This window comes from Dunckerocampus dactyliophorus, chromosome 13 (assembly GCF_027744805.1).
Source record: "Dunckerocampus dactyliophorus isolate RoL2022-P2 chromosome 13, RoL_Ddac_1.1, whole genome shotgun sequence".
NCBI classification, from domain to species: domain Eukaryota; kingdom Metazoa; phylum Chordata; class Actinopteri; order Syngnathiformes; family Syngnathidae; genus Dunckerocampus; species Dunckerocampus dactyliophorus.
This window is the reverse complement of record NC_072831.1, coordinates 30085174-30107701: the sequence shown is the minus strand read 5'-3', so window position 1 is coordinate 30107701 and position 22528 is coordinate 30085174. Positions and strand designations below refer to the sequence as shown.

Genomic DNA, 22528 nt, shown 5'->3' with positions numbered 1-22528 from the left:
CTCACTTGCCTCAGTTAAGGTCAGTGTTCATGACTCCATAATAAGAAGGATGCTGGGCAAAAACGGCCTGCATGGCAGAGTTCCAAGACCAAAACCACTGCTGAACAAAAACAACATTAAGGCTCCAAAAACATCTTGATGATCCCCAAGACCTTTGGGAAAATACTCAAAAGTTGAACTTTTTGGAAGGTGTGTGTCCCATTACATCATAGCAAGAGTAAAATACGGTGGTGGTAGTGTGATGGTCTTCAGGACCTGGAAGACTTGCTGTGATAAATGGAAGCATGAATTGTGCTGAAGGAGAATGTTGGTGACCTCAAGCTGAAAGCAACTTGGGTTCTGCAGCAGGACAATGATCCAAAACACACCAGCAAGTCCACCTCTGAATGGATGAAGACTTTGGAGTGGTCTAGTCCAAGTCCTGACCTGAATCCTATTGAGATGCTGAGGCATGACCTTCACAAGGAAAAGCCTCCAATGTGGCTGAATGACAACAATTGTGCAAAATCCCTCCCCAGCACTGGAAGAGACTCATTGCAAGTTATCACAAACGCTTGATTGCAGTTGTTGCTGCTAAGGGGGGCCCAACCACTTATTAGCTTTAGGGGGCCATCACTTTTTCACACAGGGACATGTAGCTTTGGATGTTTTTATCCCTTCAGAATAAAAGGTTTCATGTAAAAAGTGCATCAAGTGTTGAGTTGTGTTGTCGTTGACTAATATTTACATTTGATTGATGATCTGAAACATTGAAGTTAAAAAATAGAAATTAGGAAGGGGGCAAAAACTTTTTCACACCCCTGTCTATTCTCTGACAGGGTGATATCTATGATATCTTCAGTATTTCTATGAGTCGTTAATTCCAGAGATTTTCAAGTTATTTTGTACCACTGAAACTCATCAAAGAGATATTATTTTAGACATAAAAAGATGTTGAGTGATCAGAATTTGTGTCTTTGATTATTAGCTAGTATTTTGTAATATAATAATGTTCTACCTACACTGCGGAGACATTGTTTAACCGTTGTGAGACGATGACATCTATGAGTAAACTTGAAGTATCATTTGTGCTAATGAAAGTGTGGTCTCTGTAGAATTACATATTTTGCGTGTAGTAGTCTACAATCCACCCACTATGGATCCACGACCCACCAGTTGATAAGCCCTGCAGGTCTAAAGTATTCAAAACCAACCTTTCCACGCAGACATCATGGATGCACTGAAGCGTCACGCAGGCCAGGCTCACTAGCATTAAAAACACCAAAATCTAATTTTGAAAAGCGGAAACAGATATCGCTTCCCACCCGAGGGAGCAAACGAACCACTGAGGATAGATAAGGCCTGTTTCCCTCCTACCTCCCAATCTTGGTTGCCAGTGTTCCAAAGATGTAGGTTCCAAGAAGGTAGGAGATGGATGCCGGCAAGAAAGCGACTCCTGGACACACAGAGAGAACAACCAGGAGGTGGCAAAGACTGAAGGTGTGGAAGATAAGCAGATTGTATCAGGGTTTCATCATTGAGCTGCTGTGCATCTTCCCTTGGTTCTAATGAAGACTTGTGACACCCTAATATCCTGTTCATCGTCCTACTTTTATCTGACCAAGACTTCATATGCGGCAGACTAAAGGAGCAAAGCAATAAAAAATGTAAACATGGACAAATGTGGTTGTTTCTACGGTGCAGCTCGTTCACAACACACAGTACACAAGTCGCTACCCCCCCACAAACATCGGGACATACAGACTATCATGTTAGTCTGCATTTTGAGTTGTGTGCCTTCAGTGTAGTACGACGTTTTGTCACAAAATCCACGTCATCCCCACAGCGTCACTTTGGGTTCGGTTTCGACAAACGGTGGCACAGATTACAAATAGTGACATAAAAATGATAACAACAGCAAAATGGCAAAATAACGACACACGGAAAATTCAAGGTATGAACAGCATTCTGGAACGTCCTACAGTAGATCCCCGTTCTGGGACACCCATAAAAATGACATTTTCATTTGGCAAAAGTGGCTCTCAAAAGACAGAACCTTGGAGACCCCTGGTCTACATCAAAATCAGCATCCGACCAAAAGTTGGCATTGCTGAGAAAGAACGCAACTTAGGGAAGCAGGGGCACGCCACCTGCAAAATCTACATCAAAATAAATGGAGGATCAGAAGAAGTTCTATTAAGCCCAGGTCACAACCGGTTGTGCGGCTCCACCAAGCTCAAGTCCAAAATAAGGTCTTTTAAGGTGGACTGGCTGTCTGAGTCCAGTGGTGTGAAAAAGGGTTTGGCCCTTCCTGGTTTCTTATTTTGTGCATGTTTGTCTCACTTAAGTGTTTCAGATCATCAAACAAAAGTAAGTAGAAGTCAATGAGCAAAGATAGCTTTAGCTTGAACTCGATTGCTAGCTGTCAGTCTGGCAGAGCAAAAGGGGACGATGGCTGACATTCAGACCTTTGTGGTGGTAATAAGATCGGTGGATAAGATTGCTTTCATATGTAAGGATTCCCCCAAAATGTAGGAAATCTGCACCAATCTATCAGCCGTGAAGATTTCCTTTTCCTTTTCCAAAAAAATCAATTATATAATCATATAATAATCGATCAACTATATCAAACTAAGATGTTTTCATGTGTGCTTATTGTGGTTTATGTTTTTTCAGTGTGCAGGAGTAGGGGGGTACATGTCTGGGGACAGTGAGAAGTTTGGGAATCATCGTTCTAAAGTAACGCCCTTGTAACTTTCCAGCTGTGAATGAACAGCTAAGTGAGGGCTGGAAAGTTGTGCTGCCTATTTGGATACCGTGACGCCTGGCAGGAACATCTCCTACACACTGTTTAACGCTCAAGGGAAGCAACGGGAATTGACTATTCATTTAGCAAAATGTGTGTTTGCTGAAGCTACAAAGACTTATCTTAGTAAGGTGGTGGGGCAGGGGAGGTGTACATTTTGGTTACTATCTTTTGTTTTGTAGAAGCGCTGCACCTTCAACTAACTTGGGAAAGTAACATACACTACTCACAAAAAGTTTGTGATATTGGGCTTCTGGGTGACATTTCAGGATGGAGCTAAAACCCAGGTGAACTTCATTTGACCTTCTCTAAACTTTTGAATGGTTTACTACTTTTTACACAACGTGCTGTTCTCTAACAAGTTGACAAAGGTGTGTGTGATCCGTGACTGGATCAATAAATGTCCTGCTTGGAGAGTCCTACCGTCTTCAAGATTCAAGAGTTTTATTGTCATATGCACAGTAAAACAGCAGTTCTACTATGCAATGAAACTCTTATTCTGTTCATTCTCCCAAGAAAAGGAAGAAAACACAAGAAAAAGAATAAGAACATAAGAAACATAAATACCAATAAATTAAGCAACAACAACAGAAGAGACATTAATACCAATAAATAAAATAAATAAATAAAGTGCTATGAGTGTGTGTGTGTTGCGTGCGGCGTGTGTGAGTGCTTCGTTGAGAAGCCTGATGGCCTGTGGGTAAAAGCTGTTTGCCAGCCTTGTGGTCCTGGACTTCAAACTCCTGTAGCGTCTGCCTGACGGTAGGAGTGTGAATAATGAGTGTTGTGGATGTGTGCTGTCCTTGATGAGGTTGTGTGTTCTTCGTAGGACTCTAGTTTTATAAATGTCTTGCAGTGAGGGGAGGGCTGCCCCAACAATGTTCTGTGAGGTCTTGATCACCCGCTGGAGTGCCTTCCTATCACGTGTTGTACAGTTACCGTACCAAACAGTGATGGAGGCGGTAAGGACACTTTCCATAGTGCATCTGTAGAAGCAACTCAGGATTGTGGTGGACATGCCAAATTTCCTCAGTCTTCTCAGGAAGTACAGTCTCCTTTGGGACTTCTTCAGAATTTGTTGGGTGTTGTGAGACCAGGTGAGGTCCTCGCTGATGTGTGTGCCAAGGAACTTGAAGGTTTTCACCCTCTCCACCTCAGTCTCATCAATAAACGGGGGTCTATGCGGCTCCTTTTCCCTTGTTCTTGGGTCGATGATCATCTCTTTAGTCTTATCTGTATTGAGGAGATTGTTATCACGACACCAAGCTATGAGGTCCGCCACCTCTCTTCTGTATGATGTTTCAACACCACCAGTGATCAGTCTGATGACTGTAGTGTCAGCCGCAAATTTAATGATGCTGGTGTTGTTCTGGGAGGCCACGCAATCGTAGGTGAAGAGCGTGTAGAGGAGCGGACTCAGCACACACCCCTGTGGGGTCCCAGTGCTCACAATTCTTGAGCTGGATGTGCGATTGTGGACTCTGACTGACTGGGGCCTGCCTGTTAGAAAGTTAAACACCCAGTTACAGAGGGAGGGTGACAAGCCAAGTGTGAGGAGCTTATCTCTGTTCTTCCAGTATGTGGACGGTAACACCAGGGGCAACAGGACTATACACCTAATGTATGCAAACATCAAAGATAATGCCAGCACTGGGGAAGGCACACCACATCCTGGTCCTGCTCAAACCTCAACATACACAAAAGGGTGAGGAAATTACTAATAACTGCACACGCATTCAGGAAGTGGTCCCTAGTGAGAATATGGAAGAAATGGTCGACTGCATCAACTTGTGCCATCAAGGACCGTACGCTGCTTTGCCAACAACAGGCCCTGAATATCAAGTGACATCAAAGACCTTCTGGACCTGAAGAAGAAGACATGTGGTACACAAGATCTGAAGCGGGTACAGAAGGAACTAAGAGTCCAGCTAAGGAGCAGCACAGAAGGAAAATAGAAGAGAGGATGCAGAACAACGACATGAAGGAGGTGTGGCAGGGGATGAAGACCATCACGGGCTGCAGCACAAAGAGAGGTGCCCACCTTGAGGGGGACGTGACAAGCAAACCAGTGAAAGCACACACAGCAGCTTCCACACAAGTCACCAGCACACAAGGTGGGGTGACCTGAAGATGGGCTGGGACATGATATTTTTGGAGCCACTTTGCGAGGCCGAAAGGGAAAGCTGCACCCCACTGATAAACTTCTACCTAACAAGACTGAAAGTGAAAGTTTCCAAAAAGCATCAGTGTATGTTTAATATGAGTCACTTGATGAGAATATGTCATCAGGAGCAGATTTTGGACAACATAACCTGGAAGTGTGCTGTGTTTTCTGTCAATGGGATCCAGATGAAGATGTCAAAGTGAGCCGCACATGGATGTGTTTGCATCGTATCCAAATGACAAACTACCGTACCTAGCTGCCATTTCCTGGAACACATGGTCTCCATCATCCAGATTGGCAGGGTTGGCTCCAGCATGGCGATGGCCATGTTCCCAAAACAAATGGCCCCTGCAAAGTAAGATCAAGGATTCAATGGATACATGTTCCTCTTTGTCTGGAAAGATATGTTTCCCACGACAACGCCGTTATAAACTATGACAATTGAATGCACCTTTTCATGCACGACCCGAAACAAAAGGCATGTTTCCATACTAGAACATTCCTGTCATTTTGTGCCAATACTGTCCAGGTTTTAGGCTCTTACCAGATGCAATTAAAATGTACGGATCCTTCATGAGGGTCAACAGTGGGGTCCCCTTTTGGCTCTGTGAAAGACAAAAGCTCCAACGTTTAGTTCAACCAAAAGGGCTGAACCGAGGCAACTGGGCTCTTCTTGTTTGTTGAAGACGTTTCACATTTCGTCCAAAAGTATTCCATTCTAAAACGTAATTGTGGGGTTTGGTTCGACATACTTCCTTCACTCCTCTTTCAAATGAGCAAACGCCACACCTGCATTTTCCAAGTGAAGAAGGCTTTTGGACCAACCGTGAAGCATCTTCAACAAACAAACAGAAGAGTCCAGTAGCCTGGATTCCCAACAATGAGGTGAACGTGCTCACCTCTGGTTCTACTTTGGTGGGCTGAAGTGCAAAGAGCTGTAGAGCTGTAAAGAAACATTTGTTTCAAATGGAATGAAATCAAATCCAGTGGGAGAGCTACAAAGCATGAAGCGTCTGGAGGAAGCATTCTTGTTTTTTGTGGTGTGAAATATTGGAATGCTTGTGTACCTCCATCAAACAACGCCAGGAATGCCAGAATGAGGAAAGGAGCAGTCTTCCCCACAAACTCGTACATCACGCTACCAAATGGGGGTCCAACTGGAAAGAACAAACTGGATCATCAGTTATGACACTTTCTCCTTCCTTCTTTCTCTCCTCAACATTTTCATAGCACAAGAAAACCAAACTGCGACATTACTTATTTGGACATGGACAAGAGTATTAGGAATTAGATGACTGCAATATCACGAGACATTTCGTGTGAATGCGTAGGCTGGATGAGGGGGTGAACAAACACAAATGAGCAGGAAAGTGTCCATGTTGATGTTGGAATGGTTGGAATCTGTTGAGAAATGAATGCCTTTGATCTAATTAGATCAAAGGCATTCAGCATTTTGTAAAAACAGGAATTGCTGTGATGTGGATAATAGCACAAATGTCCTGAATTATTGAATGGTTTGATGTTTGAACGGTTGGAATCTGCCGAAGTAGTTGCTGAATGCCTTTGATCTACTTAGATCAAGCCAATGGTCATCCAGACATTTCAGGTATCAACTTATTGGCACCCCCATGAAACATTTCTGTGCTGCTACTAACTGCCGGTTGTTTATACTAGGGACTGTCAATAAATTACTATTGCGCTGAAGAGAGTTTGTTAAAAAAAAAAATCAAAATCACACCACAAATTGATCTATAATCATGTCAAATGATTAGTCCTACCCTAACAGTATTTAGCACACACTTTTTTTCCCAGTTTTATCTTTTATTGGATTAGGGAGCTGACTCACAGAGGTTTGTTCCAAAAGCCAAACAATATTGTTGCTCACGCTGTGGAATAAAAAAGTACGTTCAGCAACACTTTGCTTGCATTCTTTGAAGAGATATTTTCATAACCATACTCAATTCCACGAGTTCATGTTTGTAACAAAAGCTTCTGATTAAAAATATATAAAAAAGGATCACTAGCGGACCGGATCGGCAAGACTATAAAAAAAGTGAATCCAAAAGCTGTGGATCGAGACGTCCCTCACGCATGCACATGGTAACGTGTCGAGGCCAGCAAAATTGTTGAGTTCATTTTCATTTATCGTGCGATAAATTTATTTATTATGGTCCCAGGACTAGTGGCATTTTTTAATCTCGTGAGATGACACAAGATCTCATGACACCCCAATTAGGAACCCTTGATGAACGTACATAAAGGCAAAGGTGAATTTGGTGTGGAGGAGCCAGCCTGGCCTGCGGACAGCCATGACTTCAACAAACACCTGCTGGATGATCAGCCAAGCGCAAAGACTCAAGGACATCCTAGGCCAAGTATCCCGATACTTGTATGGCGTGTTACACTTGAAATGTTTTAGTTGTATGTCGGCATACCTAAAACTCCCATTGCCAGACCTCCGAGGGCAATCCCTAGAGCATGTCCTCTCTCCTTATCATCTGTGTACACACTTGCAAGCATGCCCATCCCTGAAAATACACACAAATACATGGGAGTATTTCATTCTCATATTCTACAATTTTATCTGTGTGGGGAAAGTATTTATTTAAAACTCTTCTGATTTGGTAAGTTTACCCCATAAAGACGCTTTTCCACCAAAAGCCCAGGAACTTTCAGTGTTGTGCAACTGTAGTTGTGCTGTGTGAGTGTGTGTTTGTCACGAGAAACTATTCGACCAGGGTGCGGCACGAGGGCCATTTGCGACCCGTGGCTGTTTTTTTTATTGGCCCACAGCACATTCACAATTTTACAAGAATATCATCGTAATATTATGAGGTAAAAAAATCACATCGTTTTAGTAGCATAAAGTATGACTATTCAGAGAAAAAAATTTATGGAAAAACAACCACACAAAATAAAATTGTAATTTTTGGAAAATTTGGTTGAGTAAGCAATCATTTTACAAGAATAAAGTCAAAATATTCAGAAAAAAAAGCTGTAATTAACAAGAAAATTTGATGACAATATCATCATAATACTTTGAGGAAAAAATCATGAAATCATTTTAGTAGCATGAAGTTTGAATATTCCAAAAAAAATGTTTTTAAGTCGTAATATGGGAAACAAACAAAACTAAATATTTTTTTTTAATAAAGTGATCATATTATGGGAATGAAGTCAAACTATTATGGTGATAAAGTCATAATACTATGAGAAGAAAATGTATGAAAACTATTTCTGAAGAAAGAAAAAAAATGACAGCAAAAATGGGCAAAAAGAGCAAAGAGTTAAGTTGTTAGCATGTCTGCATGTGTTGCTTTACTAAATACCAAAGTGGATTCTGGATTTTTTGGGGGGGATGTTCTGTCTTTCACTGTTAAAATAAACGGACCATAAAAATGATGGACTAGTCATGTCTTTGTCAGGGGGTAAACTTACCAAATCTGTTTGGGATCAAGTCATTATTTCCCCCACTGTCATGCATTTTCAAATACCAACCAATGTGTAGATAAGAGCCATAAATCGGGATTATGGTCTTACCGGCCACAGATGAGCAGGAGGAGCCCACACCTTGCAGGGATCTGGCCACAAACAGCAACGCGTAGCTCGAGGAGAAGGCAAACACTTGACGAGAAGAAGGAAAACAGAAAATAGGCGACGACACATCAGATATGAAGCAGACACTTTTCCCCCTCCTCTTCATTTTGACGATATGAAACGTGTTTTGGAACTTACTGATTGTAGAGCTAAACATGATGCAGAAGCCAATGAATATCGGAAGCTGGTATCCGATCCTAGGGACATAAAAATGGATTTTTTAAAAAGAATGTTTCTCCAAAAAGACACCATCCATCCATCTTCTACCGCTTATGTGAGGTCGGGTCAGTAACCTAAGCAGGAAAGCCCAGATTTCCCTCTCCCCAGCTACTTGGTCCAACTCCTCCCAGCAGATCCCGAGGCGTTCCCAGGCCAGTTGAGAGACCTGGTCTCTCCAACGTGTCCTGGGTCTACTACCGGTCGGACGTGCTCTGAACATTGTTATTTCCCTTTTTTCTTGACACTTTTGTAGCAACAAATGACTTTCTCCAGTACAGTGCAGTTCAACTGATGGTAAAGTACCACAATGTGTTCCGAACACTATTTTTGTGCAGGCAAAAGATGTAGTAAATGTTCCAGACCCAGTTGACAGTGAAATGAGCGAATCAGCAATCCTGAAGTATAAACCTCCACTGGGGCATTTTTCGTTGTTCTGATCCAGAGACTTTACCGATCCCCAGCGACTTTGTCTTTGTTAAAAATGACTAGGGTTGTGTTTGGCCACTATCTTCTGTCACTCGGTTTCTCTTCCCAAAGAGGCACTTCTCCCCCCGTCACAATAACTCAGCTCCAGCTGCTAGCAAGCTGCACATCATGGCAGATACTAGAATTTCCCTCCTTGAGTGACCAGCAGCTGTTTGGCTCCTTGGATGGAGGCCCACAATGTTAGACTTTGAAAACCCCTGGGCTTTATAAAGCGTTAGCGAGCTTTATATTCACGGAACATCGTCGGCACGCTTCACTTGCCTTGTGTTGTCCTTTCTCAGGAAGGAAGGTGACGACGCAGCAGTAATAACGCCCTTCTTTGTCTCCATTACGCCATATCTGAGTGCACAGCTGAGACACTAAATACTACCTTCTAGGTGCAGGCCATTAATGTTGGTGCACTCACAAAGAGACAAAATATGACCTAAAACTCCTCATGAAGCTCCATGAAGCCAAGAGACACACTTTTTCTTCTGCATTTATGCCGTTGGAGTTCTCCACTGTGACAAACAAATGTAAATGAGTGTAATCAGGAACTCAGCTCTGTTAAACAGAGTGGGATGACTTAATAGGAATCATCCATGCAGAATATCATGTCTACAACCTGTCTTCTAATGTCTGCAGCATATACAGTACTGTACACGGGAGGTGACGTAACAGGGTGATTATGGCCAGTGTCTATCCTGAGGGGTGATAGAGTGAAGATAATTTCACTTAATCATAACCAGATTTGGCCACCGAAGACCAGGGTGGTGGAAGACCGGGGTGGTGGAAGACCGGGGTGGTGGAAGACCGGAGGGTGTGTTCCAACTATAGGGGCATCGCACTCCTCAGCACCCCCCGGGAAAGTCTTATTCCAGGGAGCTGGAGAGAAGGGTGTGACCATCGGCTACTGGAGGTGCAATGTGGTTTTCGTCCCGGTCACGGAACACTGGACCAGCTCTGCACCCTTGCGGGGGTAGTGGAGGGTACATGGGAGTTTGCCCAACCAGTCTAACTTTCACTCTCTTAAGTTTAGAATAAACAAACTGGAGGCTAACTAGTTAGCTCGGTAGCATGCTATGTTTAAAGTGATCCAGCGATCCCGTAGTGTGCGCATTACAGTTGAGCAATGTGGTGTAAACAAAGAATAATGGGAGTGTAAAGATGACTAACAGGGCTCTAATAATGGTAGAAATAATGCATTTAGAAAGTCATAAACAGGTTTTCTATTCTCTAAGTACGAAAATATTTCATTCACTAATATTGAATCCTACGTTGCGGAAATTCTCTTACTGCGGTCAGGTCTGAACCCAATTAACCTCAATAAACAAGGGACAATTGTACTTATATATGCTGTCATTCCCAGCGTATAAGATGCTACTTTTTTCCTAAACTTTGTACCCTGCGGCTTATATAGCGATGCGGCTAATTTATGGCTAAGTTCTAATCTCGTGACATCGGCTTTGCTTCAGAACTACTACTCATCATTTAAATCCTGTGCCGCTCGCGAGTCAGTGAGGAAACAGTCAATCTTTTGTTGGCAGGAACCAATCACAAGCTATCAGTGAACTCACAACAAGCTTGTCAACCCATTGGAAATTGCAAGAAGTTGTTTGTCATCTTACAAAGAACGGTAAACTAATCACACAGCAACTTAACACTCAAAAGGTACCTGGGAAATATACAATACAAGTGCCAATAGGGGTTTGAATTAAAAAACAACTATTGTAATGTTTTCCCATAATGCATTGCGCCCAAGCAAAGCAATCATTGGTGCCTGCCGGAGCGCTGCAGTGATGTCACCTCGTGACCTCGTTAAAAGACATATGATTCAATGTTAAATTATATATTATAATAATTATTATATATTTTCACAGTTAGAGCATACGAAACCTGTTTATGATTTTCCAAATAATTTTTTTTTAATTATTAATGACATGAAATAACACCCCTATAGTCACCTTTACACTCCTAGACGGCCACTAGCCAGCAAGATAGCGAGCTAACCAGTAGCCTCCATTTTATTTCTTCTTAACTTAAGAAGCCATAAGCTAACCACTTCCACACAGGATAGGAGAAGAGCTTTTTTTCACTCTGTCATGTCGGATATGGCATGGCTGACTTCATGCAGTGTTAAGGTAATGTAATGTAAGTTAATGTTTCATCATTGTTTTGTGTCATTACTGCCACCTAGTGACCAGAATACTACATATCAATTTCTATATCAAGCATATTTGTGTATGTTTTGACTGATAATAGACCATAGTCTATTATTATTAACAGCCATCATTTGTTAATTCATTAACTTCTGAAAACCCGCCATGTAGCGAGGGTCGACCGTAACTAAAAAAAATATGACTAAGCCGACTAATTCAAACATCCTAATGGTGTAATTACTCTACAAAATAAGTGCAAAATAAGCTGTTATAAAGGCTTGCATTCTAGTTATCGAGATGTCCATCCATCCATTTTCTGTGCTGCTTATCCTCATTAAGGGCTGCGGGAGCCTATCCCGGCTGACTTTGGCGAGAGCCGAGGTGCACCCTGGAATGGTTGCCAGCCTATGGCAGGGCCTACGGCCAATTTAGAGTCGCCAATTGCATGTTTTTGGATGTGGGAGGAAACCGGAATACCCGGAGAAAACCCACACACGCACGGGGAGAACATGCAAACTCCACACCCCAGCGGAGATTCCAACCCAGATCTCCTGACTGTGCGGCCAACATGATAACCACTCATTCCTTGTGCAAGAAAACATTGGAATTGTGCAGAGAACATACAGTATTTAACATAAAACCAACCCGACAGCTACAAATTGCCAAATCTAATCTTTGATTTTTAAATAAGATGATTTATTACATTTAGTGGTAGCAGTAGAGTAGTATTTCCAGTTGCACCACCTGACTAATTGCATATTAAACAGGCTTCTGTTTGGACACCTGTATTAGCTTTTGCTTTTGCTAACATGTTTAGGCATATCACTTTTAAATATACAAAAGGGATTAATGATAAAATCACATTTTCATAGTTTAACACCTGGCATGAAAAATGTGCCACCTTCATATGACTGCTCTTTTTTAATCAATATTTCGTATTGGTACATTTATTTTCCAATAAAATGTTGCATAAATCTCAAGTTGTGTTCAAGGTAAATCTGCATTCTTCTCCTCCTGACTGACAAGCTCAGATTCAGCAGCCTCCTCCCCGGACCATAACATGATTGGTCAGGGGTTGAGCGTCGGCTCCCGTCCCCCAGCCCCACATCCGGCCAGGACTCATAGCTGCATAGAGACACGCCCCCCTTCAAGTGGTTACGTGCTAATGGTTATCAGAAAACAGTAATGAAGAACTGAATACTGGTGTGGAAATGTTACCTGTGGAATTGTTAACCAAACAGCAGTCCATGAAGTAGCGAGAGCAGTGGCACAGTGACTGTGAGTTCGATCTTTATCTCCCCCCCAAACCAGAAAATCTTCTCACTTCATACACTTTCTGGCTGCCATTTTCAAGAAAAAAGTGACTGAGCAGCGGTTGCATGGACTTCCTAAAGCTGTGACCATTTCATTCCATTGTCTTCCGCTTACCCGGGACCGGGTCGCGGGGCAGCAGTCTCAATAGGGAAGTCCAGACTTCCTGGTCTCCAGCTACCTCTTCCAGTTCCCCCGGAAGGACACCAAAGCGTTCCCAGGCCAGCTGTGAGACATAATCCCTCCAGCGTGTCCTAGGTCTGCCCCGGGGCCTTCTCCTGGCTGGGCATGCCTGGAACACCTCACCAGGGAGGCATCCGGACTACATGCCCAAGCCACCTCAACTGACTCCTATTGTTGAGAATGAGTAGCGGCTCTACTCTGACCCCTCCCAGATGACCGAGCTCCTCACCATCTCTTAGGGTGAGTCCAGCCACCCTAAGGAGGAAACTCATTTCAGATGCTTGTATCCGCGATCTCGTTGTTTTCAGTCACGTCCCAAAGCTCATGATCAAAGGTGGGAACATAGATTGAGCAGTAAATTGAGAGTACTGGAGAGAAGGGTACAACTGTTAGTCCAACCTTGGTTACAGGAGCTGCAATGTGGTTTTCGTCCTGGACCAGTTGGACCACTGGCCCAGCTCTACACCCTTGCAAGGGTACTGGAGGGTACTTGGGAGTTTGCCCAACCGGTCTACATGTGCTTTGTGGTCTTGGAAAAGGCATTCGACCGTGTCCCTCGCGGTGTCCTGTGGGAGGTGTTCCGGGAGTACGGGATTAGTGGCACTACTACGTATCATTCAGTCTTTGTAGAACCGAAGCAGGAGCCTGGTTGGCATTGCCAGCAGGAAGGGGGGGGTTTGCATCTGAGTGTGAAGCTTCTGGGATGAGACTCAGCACCTCCAAATCCGAGGCCATGGTTCTCAGTGGGAAAAGGGTGGGTTGCTCCCTCAGGGTTGGGAATGAGGTCCTGCCCCAGGTGGAGGAGTTCAAGTATCTCGGGGTCTAGTTCACCAGTGAGGGAAGGTTGGAGCGTGAGGTCGATAGGCGGATCGTCACTGTACCGGACCGTGATTGTGAAGAGGGAGCTGAGCCGGAAGGCAAAGCTCTTGATTTACGCCCCCATCTATGCTGTCACCCTATCTACATGAGCTTCGACTGTGACTGAAAGATCGCGGATACAACTGGCTGAGTTTCCTCCGTAGGGTAGTTGGACACAACCCTAAGAGATAGGGTGAGGAGCTCGCTCATCCAGGAGGGGCTCAGAGTAGAGGCACTGCTCCTTCACATGGAGAGGAGCCAGTTGAGGTGGCTCGGGCATCTAGTCTGGAAGACTTCCTGGTGAGGTGTTCCAGGCATGCCCAGCCGCGAGAAGGCAGACCTAGGACACGCTGGAGGGATTATGTGTCACAGCTGGCCTGGGAACACATTGGTGTCCTCCTGGTGGAGCTGGAGGAGGTGGCTGGGGACCAGGAACTCTGGGCTCCTCTACTGAGACTGCTGCCCCCGGGACCTGGACCCGTATAAGTGGAGAAAAATGGATGGATGGATGGATGTTGGATGGATGTCGGACATGGCGTGGCTGACAACATGCAGTGTGAAGGTAATCTAATCTCAGGTAATGTATCATCAATGTAACGTTACTGCCGCCTAGTCACCAGAATACTCCATATGACTTGTCTTTCAATATTTTTGACTAGGCCATAATCAACCATGAAACAGCAATGTTCAAAGCACGATGTAGCGACGGGCAACTGTATATTTATAAATATGTGCATTTATGTACATCGTACACACATACACGTGAAAATGACCTATCTCTTAATATACAGCATATAATAATATATCATATCAAATCTAATAATAATAATAATGTATCATATCTAACTGGTAACATTTGAAACTACTATACTAAATACTAATGATGAGTATTTCACATGCACAGTTTCAAAGTCTACAGGTCATCAAAATAGTTGGCATCATTAATTCAATCAATTCACAGTTCAATTCAATATGTCAATAAAGATAATTATACATAGTTCCTCAATAGTTTTGTGCGTAACCTGAGTAGTATGTCAGTCAAAATAGCATTTGCTGTCAAACATTACAGATATGCAAGAAATGAAAATAATTACGCAAAAGACAATGCAGCCGAAGTCAAGGCAACATATTAAAAAGGTTTCAGCAATGGGCATATTTTCCAATTCATCATGATGTAATAGTGTAGAAAACACACATTTTCTATAGTGGAGTTCAGGACGCAAAGCGCAGCCATCGAAGTATTTACTTTTTTTCTACATAGCTAGCCGCTACAAGTGAACAGATAGCTTACCTCTAGTTAGTTTGTCCGTAATTGGAATAGTAAAGATGAAAGATGCATTTCCATGTGTTGCTTAAGTCGTCTGCTCACCGCTTACTTTGCCGCAGAGGGAGGGACTCAGAACGGCGTTATCATATGGCATCTACAAAGTGACGTTTATGACGTGAGTGACACATGCGATCGACCCACACCACCTTCTCGATCGACCGGTAGCTCGAGATGTAACGGGCACCCCTGGTCTAATAGCGCAGTGTATTTTCAGGCAAATCATTTCTCACTGGGGCCTTCAGGACACACACACGCTCACCCTCCATGGCACACACACACACACACACACACACACACACACACACACACACACACTCGCATAGCAATCCGATTTGCACAACATGTACATATGACTCATGGAAAACTACTGGGAGACACATAATAGATGCATTGTTCTCACTCACACCAGCTTCACTTTCACTTTCCAGGCACACAAGCTTAAGTTTCACTTTATAGAGGGTGTGACAACTGCCATATATATTATATATATATATATATATATATATATATATATATATATATATATATATATATATATATATATATATACTGCACTTTCATTCTGGGCTCTTTCCTCGATCTTCCTCGCCGATGAAAGAGTCTGGCACTGGAACCAAATATATTGCCCTTATTTTTTTATACCATTTGAAAACGTTTGAAATTGTGTGATAATTGACTATTTCTACAATAGAAACACGGTCCGAAGAAGCAGGCATTACAGTACAATTTTAAAAATCATGGCACTGGAGTGCTACGTGACAAAAATGATATTATTTGAATGTAGTGAAACCATATTCAAATCAAACTGATTTGAAAAAATAAAGTTACACATGGCATGAATTGATTTTTTAAAAAATGTAATACAAAACATAGTTTTTTGCCTCAATGAAGCATTTTCAAGCATAAAAATGGCTAGATCATGTCAAATCCAAATACAAGTATAAGGCATTCACAGCACGCATTCAAAGACGCTGTGAATGATATGTAGTATTCTACACTGGTCACTAGGTGTCAGTAATGTTACTGTACTGTTGGGTGAGACACCAACGCCAGACTTGATTGCCAGAACAACAGGCTTTTATTGCAGGCTTGAATTGCCTTACAACAGGCACAATATTCCCTAATAAAAATCCCAAATAAAAACAAGGGCAGCTGTTGCAGCCATAACCCACTCCAAGCTGAAACTAAACTCTGAACCCCCGACATGACACCACTCAGCTCCCCTATGGAACACATTTATCGCAACACACACAAGCACAAGTCTTGTTTATATCTTAAATGTCTTATTTTCTCACATTATGTCTATTGTATTGGGTTATAGCAGTGTCGACATGACTATAGGGATGTTATTGCATGTTTAGAGGGCTCTAATCATGTTAAAAACTGTATTTAGAAGGTCGTAAACAGGTTTTCTATGCTCTAACTAAAAAAATATTCAATTTACAAATAAGGACTACTCCGTGGAAATTCCCAACCCCTGGGAAAGTGTTCAATTTCAATGGATGTGAAAATAATCTTTGCTGTCCTGTGATGTGTAGTGACAGCCTGTTGACATTCACACAGAACAATAAGCCTTGGCACATTGGTGGCGTTCTTTTCATTTTTTTAAACAGGCAAAATGTTCTCAAGAGAATTTGTGAGTCAATCAGTTCAAAGGTTGGCCATGATGGAGACAATCAAAGATGTTTCCATGAGTCATATCTTAAGTGTTATGCAACTCTGATTGTGCTAGGTGAGTGTGTGTATGTGTGTGTGTGTGTCCCCTATGAGAAGCTATTAGACTGACAATGCACTGAGCTATTAGACCAGGGGTGTCCAAAGTGTGTCCCGGGGGCCATAACATTATGAGAAGAAAAATTTATGAAAATTGTTTATGAAGAAAGAAAATGTAAGAAAAAAAACAACAGCAAACATGGGAAAAAAGAGCAAAGACCAAAGTTGAAAGTAATAAAAGCTCTATGACAAAGCGGAGATGAAATAATGTGTTAGCATATCTACAGTACGTGTGTTGCTTTGCAAAAAATCAAAGTGGCAAAGTTACATCCTTTAATTTTTGACTATGTGACCCTCAGTTGAAAAAGTTTGGACACCCCTGTATTAGACTGTAAACTACACTACTGGTCAAAAGTTTTAGAACACTCCGATTTCACTCCAAAAGGAAAAAGCTCCATTTTGAAGAGTTAAGATGGTCTGTCTCTCTTCCACTGTTCATTCGTGCTGTTCAACTGGTATTCACCAGGGTATCGTACCACAGTGTGTATGCAGACAGAGGAGGTGGTAAGGATCCAGCACTTGGAGTGCCTGTAGGAATGAGTTGCACCGACTGCCAAGGCTCGATCAACCTCCATTTCTGCACAACAGCTTTAAATTGTTGACCCGTTTTGTGTTCCCTGAAACGGTATCATTCTGAAATACACTTTATTTTTCACTTTTGGGCAACCTTACCTTATTTTAACCTCTGGCACTTCACCACTTCCCTTTGTACCATTTCAATCCAATCACCATGTGTGTAGCAAGCTGCTGCCACAGAAGCGACTGTGGAAGAGCAAATGAAGCCAAGGAATGCTTGAACACGGCTGACCTGTTGGTGAGCGGTCCAATGAAGGGGTTGATTATCAGCTGCACTGTGGCCTTGGAGGCGAACAACAAGCCCACTTTGACATTCTCGGTCGCCACCTTGCCGGTCGAGTTGGGGCAGTCGGAAGAGTTGTCCGGCGGCTCGGCGGCAGCAGTGGTGAAAGTCGGAGCGTCTGTCGACCCGGCTGTGACGTTGGAGCCTGACGACCTCACCGTGTTGTCGTACAATGACACGACCCGATCGAAGGTCGCTGGGGGTGTCTGCTGCTGTGATGAGGTGTTCAACACCACGGCTGCCGACACGTCCAGGCTGTACAGGTAGCTCGGGATGATGGGCACTGTTGGGCATATCAGGGAGTCTGATGGGATTCAATCTGACGTGACCACTGATTCCGGATGGCAATACCGTGCACGCATGATCAAAAGTGCTGCCTTGTTTTCTGGGGCCAGCACGTGCACAGAACTAAGAGTGTTTGTGAGTACTAGTATACGGTGTTGGGAGTAACGCCATTACTGCGTTCCAGTCAAGGGTAATGTAATGAATGACTTTCAACCACTGCAACGGCATGCATTGACATGCGGGGGGTCACGAAACACTCGGTTGACGAGATGAGACGATACACAAGATTGGGTCGAGATGAGACAAGATTTTAACTTTACAGTACCGTAAAGCACCGTGTATAAACCGCACCCGTGTATTAACCACACCCCCATTTTCAGGCTCATGGTGGGGAAAATTTTTTTTTTAGTTCATAAATGCTTGCCAACTCTTTCATCTCAAATCAACATGCGTAATGGTACTACGCAATTTCAAAAAGAAGAATAAAGGAGAAATCTGAACTTCGGCATCTAGATATTTAATATTATGGCTAAGCACAGATTAATAATAATAATAATAATAATAATAATAATAATAAATCAAAATAAAGAAATTTGCAATTTTCAGAGATGTTTTGATGTTTTATCTTTCACTGCTTCTCTTTTTCTCTATTATTATTTTATTGCATTGCTTCGGTGTGAATTTGAATAAACTCCAACGTTGTATTGTATTTGACATTGGAAGCTTAGCTTAGCTTCAGTGTATATAGAGATCGTTTCACTGTGTGAAAATACAGACAGCCGTCAGATAAGTTAGTTGCATACACAAGCACCTGGTCACAGACCTGTCATCGTGTATAAACAGCACCCCGATTTTTTGCTTCTTACCATTGGAAAAAAAGTGTGGTTTATACACGGTGCTTTACAGTACTTCTAAGAAAAGTACAATGAAAAAACGCATAATATATTTCAATCTACTAGTATAATTTCCACTAGGTTACACTCTTCTGTACTCTGTGTGCATGCCACCGGCCCCGCCTCCACCCACCGAGACAAAGAGATTGTATGCCCTTCTCCAGAACAAACACACCATCTATCTATCTATCCATCCATCCATTCATCCATCCATCCATCCATCTATCCATCCATCCATCCATCCATCCATCCATCCATCCATCCATCCATCCATCCATCCATCCATCCATCCATCCATCCATCTATCTATCTATCTATCCATCCATCCATCCATCCATCCATCCATCCATCCATCCATCCATCCATCCATCCATCCATCCATCCATCCATCTATCTATCTATCTATCCATCCATCCATCCATCCATCCATCCATCCATCAATCTATCTGTCTATCTATGGGGCGTTCAGGGTGTGTTGGATGTGTAGCTTCTTGCCTTAGAGAAAGCAATGAGAAATGACAAGCAACAAGCAGTGGGGGCCAGATGCAAAGCAGGGATGTTGAGTTTAGCGCTCTCGACCCCCAAGGCCATGGCAGTGCCAGGAAAAGGAACTTTCTATTTAGAGTGGGGGGGGGGGGGGGGGGGGGGGGGGGGGGGGGGGGGCAATGTCGCAGCAGACGAGAAGCACGAGCGGAAATCTAAGCTTCCAGTATCAGGGTGTGTTATGAAGCCATCAGTGCTGGGGGGTTATACCACACACCAATTCAAAGCAATTTATATAGCTTGTTTTTTATTGGCCTGTGCACGTTCTAAAAATGCAATCACACACAAAAAAGCACCAATACCCTGGCTACATCGCGGTTCCGACATCACTCCCTTAATCTATGGCGGCTTTTACATATGAGTTAAATAATTAGTTCATTAATTGATGATCGCTGTTTCCTGGTTGACTACAGCCTGCAAATGTTACGTATTCTTGGCCTAATTGGCCAAAATTATGCATTTTCAAAGGTAAAAATGTTCCAAATGAACTAAAGTACAGTACAAAGACGTTAATGAACTGTAGTCTACACCGGCCCCCAGGTGTCACTAGTAACACTTGATCACCAAAGGCAGCCTCTTATTATTTTATGTTTATCTCACAACAGGCACAAAAAGAACGTAACAATAACAATAACAATAATAGTTGTCATCATCATCATCATGATAGCAACACGGGCTACTGTTGTGGCCATACTGCAACTAAAACTCAACTCTGAACCCCCGAAGTCACTTCCTGTCCACACATCCGCAAGACGTTATTGAAACACACACGAGCACGAGTCTTATTCATGTCTTAATTGGCTTATTTTCTCTGATTATATCAACTATTTTGGGTAATAGGAGTGTAAAGGTGACTATAGGGGTGTTACTTTGTGTCTAGCAGGCTCTGATAATAATTTAAACAACTTATTTAGAAAGTCATAAATAGGTTTTCTATGCTCTAACTACAAAAGCAGTCCGTTTAACCAACGAAGCACATTAAACAAGGGATTCGCAAACAGAAGAAGCATTGTAGTATTCTACACTGGCCACTATGTGTCAGTATTTGTTTGGTGCGACAGGCACCGGACGTGCTCGTGACAACAGGCCTTTATTGCAGGCTAACGTTATAATGGGGGTGTCATAAGATCTTGTGTCACAAGATTTTGCGAGATTAAAACGTGACAATATTTGTTGTTCAGAAAAAAACTGTCTTGGCCTGGGACAATGATGAATTCATTCATTCATTCATTCATTCATTCATTCATTAATCACATGATAATGCCGGCCATGTGCATCAGTGTCTGTTTCCCTCGTCTCCCGCCTCCACGCAGGAAGGAAGAGAGTTCACTCTGTGCACTGCCTTCAGCAACTTGGCACGTTTGTTCCGTAGAACAACACCACGAATGGTGTGAGGCCTTTTGTCTGTCATACATGGGAGGAGGCGGGGCCGCTAGCATACACACAGAGTGCAGTAGAGTGTAACAGAGTACAAATGATATTAGTAAACCGCCCTATATTGTCATATTGTGTATTATTTTAAATGTTTCCATTGTCATTTTTTAAAATAGTGTCGTCAACCTAGTCTGAGTGTCTCATGACACCCCTAAATAATAATTCTAATAATAACACGGGTTACTGTAGGGTCCATAACCCACGACAAGCTAAAACTCAACTCTGAAATTCTGACGTCACTTCCTGTCCTCCATCTGGAGGGGACTTAGGTCCCCTAGCGACCACATTCACTGTGACACACACGAGCAGGAGTTTTATATATAGAAAAGATGATTGGGTGGCAGTGGCTCAGGAAGTAGAGCAGGTCGTCCACAAGCCGGAAGGTTGGCGGATCGGCCCTCGCTCCCTCCAGTAAGCTAGTAGCTAGCCGGTGTGGCATGGCTAAGTGTGGCTAACAGTAACGTAGTTCAATCGGCGTAACAATGTTAATAATAATAATAACAATGTCGCTGTAGCTTGGTTAATATCCACGTCACATTCTATGTACATGGAGCCTTGTTGGCGCTTCTTGGAGACTTTTCCAGACAACATTATGGATGGAAAAAGTAAGTCCAGTAAGTTACGTGCAGTAAAGAGCTGGCTCTTTCGATCTGTTTTTCTATCTTTAAACACACAGAAAAGAGAAAGACGTTTGTGTTCATGTCTCACATTAGGATTGCTGACGATTCGAAAAAAAAGTGCAGTTTTCCTTTAAGTTTAGAAGAAATAAATTGGAGGCTAACTGGCTAGCTCGCTAGCTCACTGGCTTGCTAGCCAGGGGCCGTCTGGAGTCCCTGCAGCATAAGATTTGTTGTAAAGAATGAATAGTCTAAAGGTGACGACAGGCGTGTTATTTCATGTCTCGATGGCTCTAATAATGTTAAAAACAGGTTTAAACAGGTTTTCTATGCTGTAACTACAAAAACATTCCATTGAATCCTATATCGCGTATGTTCTATATAATTCATTTATGGCTGTGGAACCAATTGACCGCGATAAACGAGGGACGCCTCTACTGCAAACACACTTTCTTTGTGTCTGTTGGGTATAAAACACCATCTGAGCCGAACGAGAACGAGAAATTAATCACCCCCCTATGTTTGTATGTACGTATATATATACAGTATATGTTCTTGTTTTGTTTTATTTCATTGGATTTTTGAAACACTTACTTAAACTTGGCAGTATATAAAAAAATACTTTTCCATTGGGGGGAAAAACGGTAACGCTACGACTGTAATATCCATCACCTGTTGCACCGAATAATAACACTACTACTACTACTACTACTACTACTACTACTACTACTACTACTACAAATGCTAGTAATAGTAATGTGAGCTTTGCACCTACCGACCACGGTGAGCAGCATGTTATCCAACAAGAGAGCCACAAAAACAATGACGAGAATGAGTTTCCTAGATTGTCTCTCCTCTCGGAGCCAGCTGAGTAAATTAAACTGCCGGATGGCGTCCAGTCTCCCCATGGTTCTGATAAAAAAAAAAACACAAGTGAGTATTCATGCATCAAGTAAGATCAGCAGGCATGAGCATCTTACCTGGGATGCACGCGGGTCAGCAGAAGAAGAAGAAGAAGAAGAAGAAAAAGGAAGACGCGCAGTCTTTCTACTGCCT

General features: G+C 42.8%; 1 protein-coding gene across 1 annotated transcript in view; it reads right to left on the bottom strand.

Moving 5' to 3' along the window:
* The window catches only part of LOC129192776 (synaptic vesicular amine transporter-like), a 31195-nt gene extending 8667 nt beyond the window's left edge, over nt 1-22528 (bottom strand). Inside the window, exons 1-11 of the mRNA XM_054797102.1 lie at nt 22453-22528; nt 22248-22384; nt 17650-17983; nt 8685-8743; nt 8490-8573; nt 7385-7477; nt 6017-6106; nt 5849-5892; nt 5494-5554; nt 5202-5297; nt 1357-1435 (exon numbers count right to left, since the gene is read on the bottom strand). Coding sequence (XP_054653077.1) covers nt 1357-1435; nt 5202-5297; nt 5494-5554; nt 5849-5892; nt 6017-6106; nt 7385-7477; nt 8490-8573; nt 8685-8743; nt 17650-17983; nt 22248-22380 — 1073 coding nt within the window. The 5' untranslated portion in view covers nt 22381-22384; nt 22453-22528. The remainder of the gene's footprint in view (nt 1-1356; nt 1436-5201; nt 5298-5493; nt 5555-5848; nt 5893-6016; nt 6107-7384; nt 7478-8489; nt 8574-8684; nt 8744-17649; nt 17984-22247; nt 22385-22452) is intronic.